This window comes from Oncorhynchus clarkii, chromosome 6 (assembly GCF_045791955.1).
Source record: "Oncorhynchus clarkii lewisi isolate Uvic-CL-2024 chromosome 6, UVic_Ocla_1.0, whole genome shotgun sequence".
Lineage (NCBI taxonomy): Eukaryota > Metazoa > Chordata > Actinopteri > Salmoniformes > Salmonidae > Oncorhynchus > Oncorhynchus clarkii.
This window is the reverse complement of record NC_092152.1, coordinates 37,201,037-37,217,036: the sequence shown is the minus strand read 5'-3', so window position 1 is coordinate 37,217,036 and position 16,000 is coordinate 37,201,037. Positions and strand designations below refer to the sequence as shown.

At 40.6% G+C, this 16,000-nt stretch overlaps 1 protein-coding gene across 3 annotated transcripts; it reads right to left on the bottom strand.

Annotated features, from left to right (window-relative positions):
• Nucleotides 1–2,719: 2,719 nt before the first annotated feature.
• Nucleotides 2,720–14,957, bottom strand: LOC139411083 (transmembrane protein 150A-like). 3 transcript variants are annotated; one of them, XM_071156923.1, is made up of 8 exons: nt 14,901–14,957; nt 13,190–13,454; nt 13,028–13,075; nt 12,782–12,868; nt 11,825–11,892; nt 7,966–8,093; nt 7,420–7,597; nt 2,720–6,303 (listed from the first exon to the last, which is right to left on the bottom strand). In XM_071156923.1, the coding sequence occupies exons 2-8, from the start codon at nt 13,369–13,371 to the stop codon at nt 6,005–6,007; spliced, it is 990 nt and encodes a 329-aa protein (XP_071013024.1). In that variant the 5' UTR covers nt 13,372–13,454; nt 14,901–14,957; the 3' UTR covers nt 2,720–6,004. The 3 variants fall into 3 exon arrangements, with proteins under 3 accessions (XP_071013024.1, XP_071013025.1, XP_071013023.1); XM_071156924.1 differs by having other exon boundaries at nt 13,190–13,450; nt 14,901–14,951; XM_071156922.1 differs by lacking the exon at nt 14,901–14,957 and having other exon boundaries at nt 13,190–13,776.
• Between the last annotated feature and the right edge of the window lie 1,043 nt (nt 14,958–16,000).

Sequence of the window (16,000 nt, the reverse complement as noted above, 5' to 3'; positions counted from 1 at the left end):
CAATTGTCCAAAGACCTGTTTTTTGGTACAGATATAAATGATGGATGATCATTATACAATATGAAAGGAATACTGAGGCAGTTCAGTCAGTTTGAACTCTCTCTACATTCCCTGCGTTAACATGTCATACCATGTCTCTTCCTTTTCTTTTCCCCCCAAGATGCAATATAATGACCAAAGCAGATTTTTAAATGGCATATGTTTTGATGGCCTCACATTTGTCAGATTTTAAAAACAATCTGTTTATAGTGTTGATTGCTTTGGCACCAGCAGTAACTCCCTACCCTGGTGTAGGATATTGAAGAAAGTTCAATGAACTCCACTCAGTGCACAGAAAAAAAAACTAAAAAAACTATTCCACATTTTGTTCTGTTACAGCTTGAATTCAAAATAGATTAAATATAAAAATACATATACACACAATACCCCAGAATATCAAAGTGCAAACATGTTTTTAGAAAATTTAGCAAATGTATTAAAAATGAAATACAGAAATATCTCATTTACATAAGCAAACACCCCTGAGTCAATTCTTTGTAGAAGCACCTTTGGTTGTGATTACAGCTGTAGGGTCTCAAAGAGTCTCAAAGAGCCTCAAAAAGTCTCAAAGAGCTTTGCATACTTGGATTGTACAATATTTTCCCATTATTCTTTTAGAAATTCTTCAAGATCTGTCAAGTTGATTTGTTGATCATTGCTAAACAGCCATTTTCAAGTCTTGCCATAGATTTTCAAACTGAATTATGTCCAAACTGTAACCATGCCACTCAAGAACATTGAATGTCATCTTGTTAAGCAACTCCAGTGTAGTTGTGGCCTTGTGTAATAGATTATTTCCCTGCTTTAAAGATGAATTCATCTCCCAGTGTATGTTGGAAAGCAGAATGAAACAGGTTTTCCTCTAGAATTTGGCCTGTGCTTATAGCTGTATTCCGTTTCTTTATATTTAAAAAAAACTCCCTAGTCCTTCCCAATGACAAGCATACCCATAACATGATGCAGCCACCACGATACTTGAAAATATGAAGAGTGGCACTCAGTGATGTGTTGGATTTGCCCTAAACATAACGCTTTGTATTTAGGACAAAAAGGTTTTAAAAATCCCACATTTTTTGCAGTATTATTTAAGTGCCTTGTAGCAATCAGGATACATGTTTTGGAATATTTTTATTCTGTACAGGCATCTTTTCACTTTATCCAATAGGGCGGCACACAATTGGCCCAGTGTCGTCCGGGTTAGGGGAGGGTTTGGCCGGGGTAGGTCGTTATTGTAAAATTCAGAATTTGTTCTTAATGTTCTTATCTGACTTGCCTAGTAAAATGAAAAAAATATATAATTTAGTATTCTGGAGTAACTACAATGTTACTCAGTTTTCTCATATCACAACCATTAAACTCTGTAACTGTTTTAAAATCACCATTGGCCTCATGGTAAAATCCCTGAGCATTTTCCTTCCTCTCCGGCAACTGTGTTAGGAAGGACGCCTGTATGTTTGTAGTGACTCTGTATTGATACACCATCCAAAGACTAATTAATAACGTCATCATGCTCAAAGGGATATTTTTTTACACCTATCAATCGGTGCCCTTCTTTGCGAGGCATTGAAAAACCTCCCTGGCCTTTGTGGTTTAATCACTAGTTGATTGAGGGACCTTATGTGGGAGGTACAGAGATGGTGTAATCATAAAAAAATGTATGTTAACCACTATTATTGAACACGAGTCCATGCGAAATATTATGCGATTTGTTTAGCACATTTTACTCCTGAACTTATATAGGCTTGCCATAACAAAGGGGTCCAATACTTATTCACTCAAGACATTTCAGCTTTACATGTTGTATTCATTTAAATAAAAAATTCTACAAACAAATTCCACTTTGACACTATGGGGTATTGTGTGTAGATCAGTGACATAAAATCTCAATTTAAATTATTTTTAATTCAACCAAATTAGGAGAAAGTAAAGGGGTGTTAATAATTTCTAAAGGCATTGTAGATTAAGGACCAATCTCACAACTGTAGTTTTTCTCAGGTCCACTCAATCACATTTCCTCAAATACTAAATAGTTTGTTGAATGACCCAGCATTGTTAACACACAGACCAAGTCCAATGGGTGGTTATAAAGCATGTATAGCATTCAGTTGTTGGTCTGGCTGGCATAACTGGTTTGTGCTTCATGTCAATGAGTGTATCTCAGTAGTCATATGACAAAATAACCTCCAACTGCTGAGTCCTGTGAGTGAGTCCTTAAAATGAACAGTTGCTGTGAAATGCGGACAGTACTGAACAGACACTATTTCAAGGCAGTGATAATTGTTCTGCCATATTTCTCTCGGTCTACAACAAAGGGCTGTTTTGTATAGAGCACATGATACGTTTAATTATAGTAAATAACCTGAAGAATCTTGCAATATCTCACATTGCAGTTAGTGTGGTTTCACAAGGCTAGAGCAGAGGAGCAGAAGAGAGAAGTTTATGTTCTGGGCTCAAAGGTATGCCAAATGTTGATTTATGCAATATTGAGGAAATATCATTTTAGTGGGTAGGCTAATGTCTGCCAAGTCAATGTCTGCCAAGCCAGCCTACTCCCTTCTCTGAGGGGATACAGCTGAGACTCGTCCCAGATCAGTCATGTCGAAACAAACCTTCAGCTTGTGTAATCTAACATGATTTACCCATCTTCTGCCCACGAATAAACAATACGAAGAGCAAAGAATTTGCTTATAATTCATCAATTTTATTTCATATTTGAATATAAATCTCTGACAAAAGAAAAATAGCTAAATGATAGATACATCACACATTTACAGAAGGGGGTAATCGACTTCCCTCCCATACCACCCGTTTTACATAGTTTTCAAATATTATAAAATGACTATTACATCTTTGATGTGCATTGCTGTTATTTAGCATTCAAGACATCATTTTACATACAGGCTGTCTTCTGCTACTGGAATTGTTATTCTCTCACGTCTTGAAAGAGTGCATGAATCTATTTATTTATTTTTTAACAAAAACAATCATGTATAGAAATTCCATTTTGTCATGTTTTGGCCATGTCCACTGTAAGAGAACACAAATGTTTACACAGAATAGTTCCAATCCCATGTAGGTACATTTTCATCAAAGCTGCCTGTTGAAGTCTAACCTTGATACTAAATTACAGTGTGCTGAAATACATCAGAAAATAAGGTCATTTGAAATCAAATATTTGAAAAAACTTTTTGGCTGGTACGGGATAAGGGGGAAAATGCCAAAAGATCGAACATAGTGAACATACACAGGAGCTACAGAATTTTTGCATCAGAAACCACCAGTGTGCTTTCATTTTCTTGTCTTTTCTGTGTGGCCTGTTTTATAGCAACAGAGCCAACCCATCACATTCCAGTGTAGATTCTCATCTTTTACAGCTATAGGAATAGGAAATACAATCTATGCATCTTCTCTGGAATAACATCAAGTCCACTCGCAATCACAGAGGTAGCTGACATGAAGAAAACTATAAAACACGGTTGAAAATAGTTTTGTTGGCTGAAAAACCATCCAGTGGCTGTACTGTACAGTTTAATATATACTCTACCAGGAACACAATGACCCAATAGAGAATACCGTGGAAGTGATATCATAGATCACTAATGTTAAAAGTGCCAACCAGGGGCGGACTTAAACTGACATTTTTTCCATGGAAAATGACCGTATATGATTATTATCCCACAATTGAAAAGATTTATTTCACAGAATATATAGGCCATATAAAGTTGTTAAATAACAGTCAGTGGGGTTCCCATGGGCAGCTGGGGACAGTTTCAATGAATTGAAACCCCTTCAACGTAGCAAAGTCCAACCCTGGGGCCTACTAAAGAAGTGCCAGAGAGAGAGAGAGAGGGAGAAAGCATAGAATACAAACTGCTGACTTGCATTTGATTTCTCCATGTGGAGACAATCATTGGCCTCAAGGTGGCGCTGGTTGGTTACAGAAACACATTTGTTTCCTGGTGACTCTCACCTGGGGTATATTTGGTTGGTTGTCAGTCACAACGTTGAGAGGTTTATTCTGTACCATTTCAGTTATAGATGTTTGGCAATGAGAAAGACAATTTAATAAGTCATTCATAAGTCACGGTCTACATATCATACACATCTATTTCAGTCTAACAATTTTGCACCCCATCGCCCACACAGTACATGCATGCAGCCTCTCAACTCTAAAATGACAAATGTCCTCATGTATTTCCACATCAGAGGCATGACAGAGAGGATCTCAACAATACTCAAAACCTGTTGACACACATCAGACACTCGTCATTATCAGGTCAATGGCACAAGGTCTATATAGGCATCCTCCTCTTTATTCCCTACTGTCAATACAACTGGGCCTGTATTTATAAAGCATCTCAGAGTAGGAGTGCTGATCGAAGATCACTTCTATCATAATGAACAAGGTTACATGGACAGGGGGTGGACTAAAGGGGACTCCGACTCTGAGGCTTTATAAATACGAGCACTGCTCTCAACACAGTATCTGACTCAGAACATTAATGACAGGCTTTGACGAGACGTTTCTTACAGAGATTGTGTTGCCCACAGTCTCCAAATAAGGCTTCCAAGGAACCAGCCTGGAATCCAACCAGTAGATACCCCTGTATTCTTTTTTTCAGATAAGACAGCTGTTGTTCAATTAGTCATATTTGCACCTTTTAAAATGGATTGTAGCCTAGAGGGTTGACATATTTATAACCATATATTTAATTACATGTTGTACTTTGACATATAACAAAGAGCAATGTGTTAAAACTTTCCAAAGCAAGGCTTCAAACACACACTATGTAGTGTACTTTACTTTGGCAAATGAAATGGCTATTAATTCACCAACAAAGATGGAAAACAATAAAAGGTGACCTCATAAAAACAACACAATAAGCCATGTTACCAGTGGCTAACAGGTGAGGGAAATTCAGTGGCAACATGGAAAATATAAAACAAATCAAGCAAGAGTGATTGAGACGCAGAGTTTGCCCCAGTAACAGAGGGGCAGAACAGACCAGCAGGTTTGTGTGAGCATTCGATGCTCAGATCATGTCATCTAGATGTATAGCATGTCATACATCTATAAAATGTTATCTAGGGAATAACTAAACATACAGAGATATAATTTTAAACAATATTTCAAAAATAAAGTTGTTCATATCACTTGCCCTCTTGAGACAGCTATTTGAGATATTGGGCAGATATTGTGCACAGAATGTGTAAATTGTCTTGTCAAATTATGTTTCTGAGTTCACAAATCGTTTTTACAGTTCATTCATACTTGATTTGATAAATAAAAAGACGTGTGCATACAACCTGTCATGCACATAACAGTATACTATCCATAGTTACACTTCTCAAACATTCAATAGTTTTTACTATGATGCTTAAACATTGGCAGAGTATACACAAAAGAAAAACTCAAACCAAGTCTGATCAATCCAACAACGTACTCTACTCTCTCATTCACCAGGTAGAGGAAGTCTGTAAAAAAAACAACATTGTGTTGGCATATAAAAGAAACCGTTTGTGTCTGCCATCCCGACATGACAAGGATGAACACTGGCAAAAGCCTCAGTGACCGGTCAAACAACACTGATCTTTAAGAAAGAAAAAAGGTATCATCGGGTCAGTGTGCTGGGAGGCCCATGTGCCAGCTGTCATTTTGGAAACACTCAGAACATCATCATCCCTCATCATCCCATATATTTGTCCTTCCTGTAAGTCTTCCTTCCTGCTGATGAAGCAAAGAAAATTAGACCGTAGTGGAGAAACGGACAGGTTATTACAACACGAAAACCCAATACAGCAATACCGACCCGGTGTGTCAATCATATCTTGTGATTTTCAATGTCTTGTCTTTCCTCCTTCCCCTGGCGGCCAGTACTATCATTGAGCCCTAACGTCCGCTGCGCTGCCTGTGTGGTGATTCCTCTCTGCAGCAGCATGGTGACCTCCTGTGATCCCCACTAAGCTACAACATGGCTATACTCTCAGGGGTGCAGTTGAGATGGGTGGATGTGCTACTTCCTCCAGGGGACTTGAGGCCCTTGGCTCCCATGCCCAGCGTCATGGCCCCGGCCGCGCCGCCCAGCATGACCCCCGAGTGGTGGTGGGTCTGCTGCAGGCCGACCATCATGGTGTCATTGGTGACTGTGCCAAACTCATAGGTGAAGGTGCCATAAAAAACCAGGATGTCCACGGTGAAGACCCACTCGCAGATGGCCGCCGCATGCTGGAGGACAAAGCTCTCGTGAATGAAGAAAATACCACCTGGGGAAAGACGGTTAAGGAGAAGCAACAGCCACATCGATGAAGGAGGAAGGGCAACATTAAGAAATCTATGCTTACGTCCAAAATGGCACTCTATTCCCTATATAGTGCACTACTTTAAATGGAATAGGATGCCATTTGGGACGCAAAGTATCCTATGGTCAATAATGAGTGCACGGTTCACAGAGTGCAGTACTGTTGCTGTGGAAATATTTAGGCAGGGATATATCAATATGCTTCTTCATCCATCAATATGTTAATGAGAGCTTCAGAGTATGGCTGAGCCTGCCAGGCAGTCTTCACCCCTACTTAGTTCCAGCAGGAGGATGATCAGCCTTGTCCCTGAGAACTTCTCACAATTCTGAGGAGTCATCATGTTTTAAGAACCCTAGCTTGTAGCTAGCTACTGGTAATGGCTAGAAGGGATCCAGCTTTTGTCAAATTAACATCAGATTTTACTTTTTGTAGAAGGTTAGGAGAATTAACATAAAATCAAACATTATTTGCCACATGCACTGAATACAACAAGCATAGACTTTACCGTGAAATGGTTACTTACAAGCCCTTAATCAACAGTGCAGTTCAAGAAGAAGAAAATATTTATGACTTACTAAATATATATGAAGCACATGGGGCCCACTAGTGTTTGGTGCTATCACAGACTAGCCATTACAGGGTTTCATTACAGAAGAGAAATGACAATACTACATTCCACATTAACGCTGGAATCCTTAATGTTAATGTTGTCCGTTTGTGATACAACAACAAAGTTACTGCAAACAACAAACACTGTTTATTCCCCTCAGACAGCGTTGCGCGATGGAAGAGCACAATATATACTGCAATTTTACGCTCCTCAGCTCGAAAACAGAAACTATTTGAACTGTGGTAGGGCGGCCAGTGGCGCAGTTTCCCCCTACTGCGGATTCCATCTTTAACTGTGACTGATTGAAATTAAATAACGCTAAGGATAAATTATCAGTCACCTTTTACTAACTGGTGGAGTCCATCAGGACCAATAACACGACCAGTCTAATGCCCAGCCCCCACCCCTTTCCCTCATCCCAGCCGCTCAACCCTTCCCTTAACCAATCCCAGTGAGTCAAAAAAGGATACTGAGGACCAGTGAGACGAGGGCTCCTGCGGCCAGCGCCACACGTACGTGTGCCATCCAGTAGTCAAGGGCAGTGACGGCCACCCGGTAGGTGAGCACACACTGCAGGCACACAAAGAGCAGACCGGCGGGGAACGTCACGCCCGCGCCAACGTAGTGGAGAGACTTGGCATGGTCAACCTGCCCAAGGAGGGAACAATCGTATTTATCTATTCATGCATTTTTTTTACTGTGATTGAAAACATACATATAAAGCACAAGTGAACCCACTCCGAATATCCAAATCCCATTGACGTCAACCTGAACCCTCCCACTCCTATGTACATGGCCACCCACATCCGCCCATACCCCTTGTTTTAAACTTATGGAGACATGTTAGAAAACACAGGGAATCACCAAGTTGATATAACAAATTAGGAAAATATAGAATATATAACCCACCACCACTTAGTAATTGTCGCTCTAGCCAAGAGTGACAGATATGGGACCATTTTGGACACACCCATGGAATCAGCCTTTACGTAGAGTAATGAAGTGAGAAGAATCACCTGGAAGTTGCCCACCATGACCAATCCTAGAGCGTTGGTACAGCCAGACACCAAAGCGCTGGTGTTAATCCAGCAACGGTGGCTGTGCTCAATCACCTGGGCATAGCGCAGAAGGCACACCATCACCACTGGAGAGACAGAGAGAGCGAAAGAGAGATAGGAGCAGTAAGGAGTAGAGAAAGAAGGGATGGTGAGAGAGAGGGAGGGCAGAGAGGTAGGTGAAGAGGAGCACAGGGAAAAGGGGTCAGAGTGAGTGGTGATAAATAAGACAGAAAAGGAAGTAATGGAGGAAGGTGATGGATGATGTGGGGGAGGAGTGGAGGAAAGGCCACATCCATTATTGATCGCAGAGCCTATTTGAAGCCCTTCTGCACGTGCTGCTAACTAATGGCTAACATACACATTAGTATATATGTGTGCCGTGCGAAAGTATTCACCCCCCTTGGCATTTTTCCTATATTGTTGCATTACAACCTGTAATTTAAATAGATTTTTTATTTGGATTTCATGTAATGGACATACACAAAATAGTCAAAATTGGTGAAGTGAAATGGGAAAGAATTTTTAAACGATAAAAATCGGAAAAGTGGTGCATGCATATGTATTCACCCCCTTTGCTATGAAGCCCCTAAATAAGATCCGGTGCAACCAATTACCTCTAGAAGTTACATAATTAGTTAAATAAAGTGCACCTGTGTGCAATCTAAGTGCCACATGATCTATCACATGATCTCAGTATATATACACATCTGAAAGGCCCCAGAGTCTGCAACACCACTAAGCAAGGGGCACCACCAAGCAAGCGGCACCATGGACACCAAGCTCTCCAACCAGGTCAGGGACAAAGTTGTGGAGAAGTACAGATCAGGTTTGGATTATAAAAAATATCAGAAACTTTGAACATCTCACGGAGCACCATTAAATACATTAATAAAAAATGGAAAGAATCTGGCACCAAAACAAACCTGCCAAGAGAGGGCCACCCACCAAAACTCACAGACCAGGCAAGGAGGGCATTAATCAGAGGCAACAAAGAGACCAAAGATAACCCTTCAGGGGCTGCAAAGCACCACAGCGGAGATTGGAGTATCTGTCCATAGGACCACTTTAAGCCATACAATCCACAGAGCTGGCTTTACAGAAGAGTGTCTAGTAAAAAAGCCATTGCTTAAAGATCAAAATAAGCAAACACGGTTGGTGTTCGCCAAAAGGCATGTGGGAGACTCCCCAAACATATGGAAGAAGGGAACCTGGTTAGATGTGACTAAAATTGAGCTTTTTGGCCATCAAGGAAAGCGCTATGTCTGACACAAACTCAACACCTCTCATCACCCTGAAAACATCATCCACACAGTGAAGCAGGGTGGTAGCAGCATCATGCTGTGGGTATGTTTTTCATCGGCAGGGACTGGGAAACTAGTCAGAATTGAAGGAATGATGGATGGTGCTAAATAGAGGGAAATTCTTGAGGGAAACCTGTTTCAGTCTTCAAGAGATTTGAGACAGGGACGGAGGTTCACCTTCCAGCAGAACAATGACCCTAAGCATAACGCTAAAGCAACACTCGAGTGGTTTAAGGGGAAACATTTAAATGTCTTGGAATGGCTTTGTCAAAGCCCAGACCTCAATCCAATTGAGAATCGGTGGTATGATTAAAAAGATCATCCAACTTGAAGGAGCTGGAGGAGTTTTGCCTTAGAGAATGGGCAAAAATCCCAGTGGCTAGATGTGCCAAGCTTATAGAGACATACCCCAAGAGACTTGCAACTGTAATTGCTGCAAAAGGTGGCTCTACAAAGTATTAACTTTGGGGGGGTGAATAGTTATACACGCTCAAGTTTTCTTGTTTGTTTCACAATAAAAAATATTTTGCATCTTCAAAGGGTAAATCAAATGATTGCATACCCCCCAAAAAATCTATTTTAATTCCAGGTTGTAAGGCAACAAAATAGGAAAAATGCCAGGGGGGGGTGAATACTAGAGGTCGCCCGATTATGATTTTTCAACACCGATACCGATTATAGGAGGACCAAAAAAAGCCAATACCGATTAGTCAGACGATTTTTATTTATTTAATATATATATATATATATATATATATATATAATAATAATGACAATTACAACAATACTGAATGAACACTTATTTTAACTCAATAAAATCAATTTAGTCTCAAATAAATAATGAAACATGTTCAATTTGGTTTAAATAATGCAAAAAAAAAGTGTTGAAGAAGAAAGTAAAAGTGCAATATGTGCTTTGTAAGAAAGCTAACGTTTCAGTTCCTTGCTCAGAACATGAGAACATATGAAAGCTGGTGGTTCCTTTTAACATGAGTCTTCAATATTCCCAGGTAAGAAGTTTTAAGTTGTAGTTATTATAGGACTATTTCATATACCTTTAACTATTGTATGTTCTAATAGGTACTTTAGTATTGCCAGCCTAATCTCGAGAGTTGATAGGCTTGAAGTCATAAACAGCGCAATGCTTTAAGCATTGCGAAGAGCTGTTGGCAAACACAGGAAAGTGTTGTTTGAATGAATGCTTACGAACCTGCTGCTGCCTACCACCGCTCAGTCAGACTGGGCTATCAAATCATAGACTTAATTATAATATAATAACACAAAGAAATACGAGCCTTAGGTCATTAATATGGTCAATCCGGAAACTATCATTTCGAAAACAAAATGTTTATTCTTTCAGTGAAATACGGAACGGTTACGTATTTTATCTAACGGGTGGCATCCATAAGTCTAAATATTGCTGTTACATTGCACAAACTTCAATGTTATGTCATAATTATGTAAAATTCTGGCAAATTAGCTCGCAACGAGCCGGGCGGCCCAAACTGCTGCATATATCCTGACTCTGCGTGCAATGAACGTAAGAGAAGTTACACAATTTTCCTAGTTAATATTGCCTGCTAACATGAATTTCTTTTAACTAAATATACAGGTTTAAAAAAAATACTTCTGTGTATTGATTTTAAGAAAGGCATTGATGTTTATGGTTAGGTACAGTCGTCCAATGATTGTGCTTTTTTCGCAAATGCACTTTTGTTAAATCATCCCCCGTTTGGCGAAGTTGGCTGTCATTGTTAGAACACCATTCGCAACGAGCCAGGCGGCCCAAACTGCTGCATGTACCCTGACTCTGTTGCACAGAACGCAAGAGAAGTGACACAATTTCCCTAGTTAAAAGAAATTCATGTTAGCAGGCAATATGAACTAAATATGCAGGTTTAAAAATATATACTTGTGTATTGTTTTTAAGAAAGGGGTTGATGTTTATGGTTAAGTACACATTGGAGCAATGACAGTCATTGATTGCGAATGCGCTTGTTAAATCACCCATTTGGTGAAGTAGGCTGTGATTCAATGATAAATTAACATCGCCACTGTCCACCAAACGGACGTTGTTATTGTTTTTGTTTACGAAGCGGATGGGAGGAGCATCGGCCAATGTGGTAAGAAAATTCACAATCTGCTGCTCTATCGTGCGTGCAATAATGTCAGAAGGAGAGACATATTTTTTTATTGTTTACAGTAACTTCTTTGTTGTTGTAATATCGCAAGTGGACATGGCAGTTCCAACATTAAGGATTTCAGCTTTAAACACTAATGCAAAAAACACTTTTCACAAAATAAAAAAAGGCGAGTAAACTGAGTTTGCTCTTCACTACATCAGTGATGAGTGAGACAAAGGACACAGCTTATTGTCAGTGTGAGTGAGTGGGCTGTGGAGTGATGGGAGAAGAGGTCTGCGTCCCAAATGGCACCCTATTGTTCCCTACATAGTGCACTACTTTTAACCAGAGCCCTATGGATGCCATTTGGAATGGAGAAGAGGCCTTACTTACCCATGAAGGCTCCAACATTCCCGATCAGACTGAACAGGCAGCTCTCAGGGGGGAAGGAGCCACATTTACTGTACAAGACACAAGATGGGGGAGGAAACAACATGTCACCCAAAACGAATTAGAAATCCACTCACTAGACTTAATTCATTGAATGACATTGACTAGGCCTATATATGCCAATGATTCAAATGTTAGGAAAAGGCCTTCCTGTCACTGGTTTATTACAAGGTTGTTACTATTTCCCTTCTGGTCTGGTTACAAGGCTAAGACTTTGTAGATTAATGCATCAGTCATCTTATTGTTGTAAATACCATTGTAAATACAACCCATATTTATGTTTATTTATTTAGCATTTTGTACTTGAACTATTTTCACATAATATGACATTTGAAATGTCTTTATTCTTTTGGAACTTTTGTGTGTGTAATGTTTACTGTTTATTTTTTATTTTATTTTTTATTTTACCCCGTTTTTCTCTCCAATTTCATAGTATCCAATTGTTTTAGTAGCTACTATCTTGTCTCATCGCTACAACTCCCGTACGGGCTCGGGAGAGACGAAGGTTGAAAGTCATGCGTCCTCCGATACACAACCCAACCAAGCCGCACTGCTTCTTAACACAGCGCACATCCAACCCGGAAGCCAGCCGCACCAAGGAAACACCGTGCACCTGGCAACCTTGGTTAGCGAGCACTTCGCCCGGCCCACCACAGGAGTCGCTGGTGCGCGATGGGACAAGGATATCCCTACCGGCCAACCCCTTCCTAACCTGGACGGCGCTAGGCCAATTGTGCATCTCCCCACGGACCTCCCGGTCCGTTTATTACATATTTCACTTTAGCAATGTAAACATATGTTCCCCATGCAAAAAAAAACTGTAAATTGAAATGTAATTGAAAGACAGAAGGCACAAAGAGAGAGAGAGAGAGAGAGCGAGAGAATAAATGAATGTAACACCTGATGAGGGGGATATCCTGTATGGTGCAGCATGTCTTTGGGAAGCCTGGCCTGGCTATCTCCTCTGTACATGTAACATTGTAGGACCTGCAGGTAAGACAGAAAAACAATTAAATTAGCTATTATTCTTTTCAAGCAGGTGATATACTGCAGTATATCAAGTTAATGTAGGCTATAAATCCAAAGACAAAACTCGGCCTTCTTTACTACCACTGCTTTTAATGAAACTCTCAGTGAAGCACTCACCAGTTCTCCACTGGACAAACGTGATGGTTCATCACAGCCATGGCGTAGCTGTGGGGAAAAACAAACACAAATCAACAATGATTCAAACCCACAATCATGAATTTCTTATGAATATTTCTCTTTCAATCACTTTGTGATACATGCTTGGGTGCCAGGACTCACACTATCCATATCCCTGTGATGGAGAAGGCAGAGAGGCTGACAGGCAGGACGATCCAGGCAGTCATTGGGCTGGCAGTATGCCGGCTTTGTCCAAAGCATGAGGGAAAGGAGGGCGTTAGGCTGGAGAAGGTAGCGAGACAATGAGGGGACCAGATGGGGACACTAACAGGCAGGGAGGACATACATGGAGGGGGCCATGAGAGTAGGACAGGGGGACGGCACACTGCTTCTGTTGCACCGCTCGGTGCCTGCAACCAGCAGCTGTCTTTACCACAGAGCAGGAAGAAAGAGAGTTGAACAAAAAGGTCAAATGTGAGGTGGAGGGGAGCAGAGAGAGAGGGAGGAAAGAAAGAGACAAAGATTACCATTTAGTTTTATTTTTCAGTAGGGTGACTTGACTTTTTGAGATTCCTTCATTAAAATAAATAAAATCAGGCACCTCAGGAATTTTAAAATCAGATAGCCTAGGCCTACAAACAAACAATAAAATAAGCATTTTTCACAAAGGTTGGCCTACCTACAGAAGACAAACAATCTGACAACAGGTAATTGGTCAAATGAGTGTGTTGAATGAGGATAATTCAATGGCCAAAAGCAGAGGCCATCATAAAGTGGTGATTTTGCACAGTGTGCAGTTTAGAACTCTGACCTTTGCTCAGACTAGAATGAACTAAAAATGACATTTTCAGAGGAAATCCCACTGTAATGCTCCAAATAAAACAAGCTCTTGTTTTCCATAACCACATTGAGAAATAACAGGTGAAGGTGTATGCAATAGGTTTTCCTACAATCTTGGGGGCTGGGCAGTGAACACATCTCAAATGAGAGACAATTGTTTCCTTATACAATTACACAGGGAACAGATACAGGTTCATGATACTAAGCCAGTTTAGGCCTATTTCCTGTCTAGGCTTGATCAATTGCCCCATTTAACTGGCTATCTCTTCTCAAGTCTCACAATAATCAACCCCTCCACTGCAGCATCTGACTTTGTAAGGCTAGGGCCTCTCTCTATCAAGCTAACTAGTGGTAGTTTATTTGAGGTCCACCTGCAGCAAGCAAAAAGGTTTGGGGTACCTACAATTGATGTATGTATGATGCATTGTTGAACAGTGGCTGGCATGGATTATCAACTCACCATCAGCAGATTGTCAGAACACCGGCTGTGTTAGCTAGCTAATTACAGCTATATTCTAAACATTTTTACATTTTAGCCTGCAAATGTGACAGGTAAACTGGGTAGCTATCTCGTGCATTTTATCCCAGTGCGTCTTTCCTCCTAGCTAACGACATCTCAAACTGATTGTGTATGGACTAACACACGCTAGCTAAGCTAACCAACGGCCAACTAGTTGTTAGCTAGCCAACATTCAGTGCTGCTAACAAGACACCGGTACACTTTAGAGCGGTAGTACATGTAAAATGTGTTCAGACAGCCAGATTGTTTCAGATGGCACAACGGTTAGGTGGCCATTTTTCTCAAATTTCCACACAGCAATTAGCTAGTTAGACCGATAGCTGGCTACCGGCTGACAATCGAACAAAAGAGGGGCTATATTGCCTGGCTGGCTAGTTTTGACCCACCAAGCTATTTTATGCTAGTTAGCTTTTGAAAAGAACAGTACGTTTTTACACATGCTCGTTAAGCGTCCACAACATTGTATCTGTAAAACAAAAAAAATATATATCATGAAAATCACTATTTACATACCCCAGATCCTGCTACTCCCACCACGAACCTCAACAACCTTGGTTTCCCTTTAAAACTACAATATTTCGGGCCCCACGCCACCGTGCGTGCCACTCTAGCACCGACACTGTAACTGTAGTTTTTTTTGCGAGACAATGGATGAAGGACAACGCGTAATGGACTACATTAACCATCAACATCACTATCAATGGCCGGGCCTTGATCATAGATAGTGATGAGGAGTCACCATTCATTGGATGTATTCAGGGTCACTCAAATATCGTTTTAAACTTTATTTTACTATCGACGGTTACAGCTGACTTCAGGATTGTATGTCGATCTGCTGTCCTTAAACATACGTCATCTGATTTATTTGTTTCAGTCTCTGAATTCTTTAATCAAACTTTTCGCCACCAGTTCCTAATATCAAGGCATTATAACTGTATCGTGAGCTCGTTTTCTCCGGTTTTCTATGGCTAAACCTAAACTAGTTGGGTAGTCCTCATTGCCAAATACTACACCCTCAACTTCAAAACTCCTTTGCTAGTTATACAATCATTTAACTAAGAAATTCGCTGGAATTAAGTTTAAAGTATGTATTGTTTTGTTGAATACTCATGGTTCGACATGTCTGACATAAAACCACCGTGGCGAAGGATATAATTTGCCGCGTTCAAAACAACGGGGAACTCGAAAATCTCCGACTTCCGTGCGTTCAATCCATTTGGGAACTCGAAAAAACGACATCCGACTGGGAAAATAGATTTTAACGGCCATCCAACTCTTGCCACTTTTACTGACGTCGTGATTTGATCTCGTATTTTCTGAGTTTCCAGTTGTTGTGAACGCGGCATCAGTTCCATCGGCGTCATTGGCGTAGGGGTATGCCGCGTTCATGTGCTAGTCGGAACTAAGAAACTCGGACATTGTAGACTTGCTAACTGGTTGTGGTTATTCACGTGCCGCGTGAAACCAGTTAGCTGTTAGCAAATATCGTAGGTCCGACTAGCACATGAACGCTGCATTTACTGGACGTTTCTGACTGGTTTTGGAACTGTGACAACAGAAAATCTCTCCATGCTTGGTTCAATAGGATATGTAGGGATTTTGCCAGCACAGGC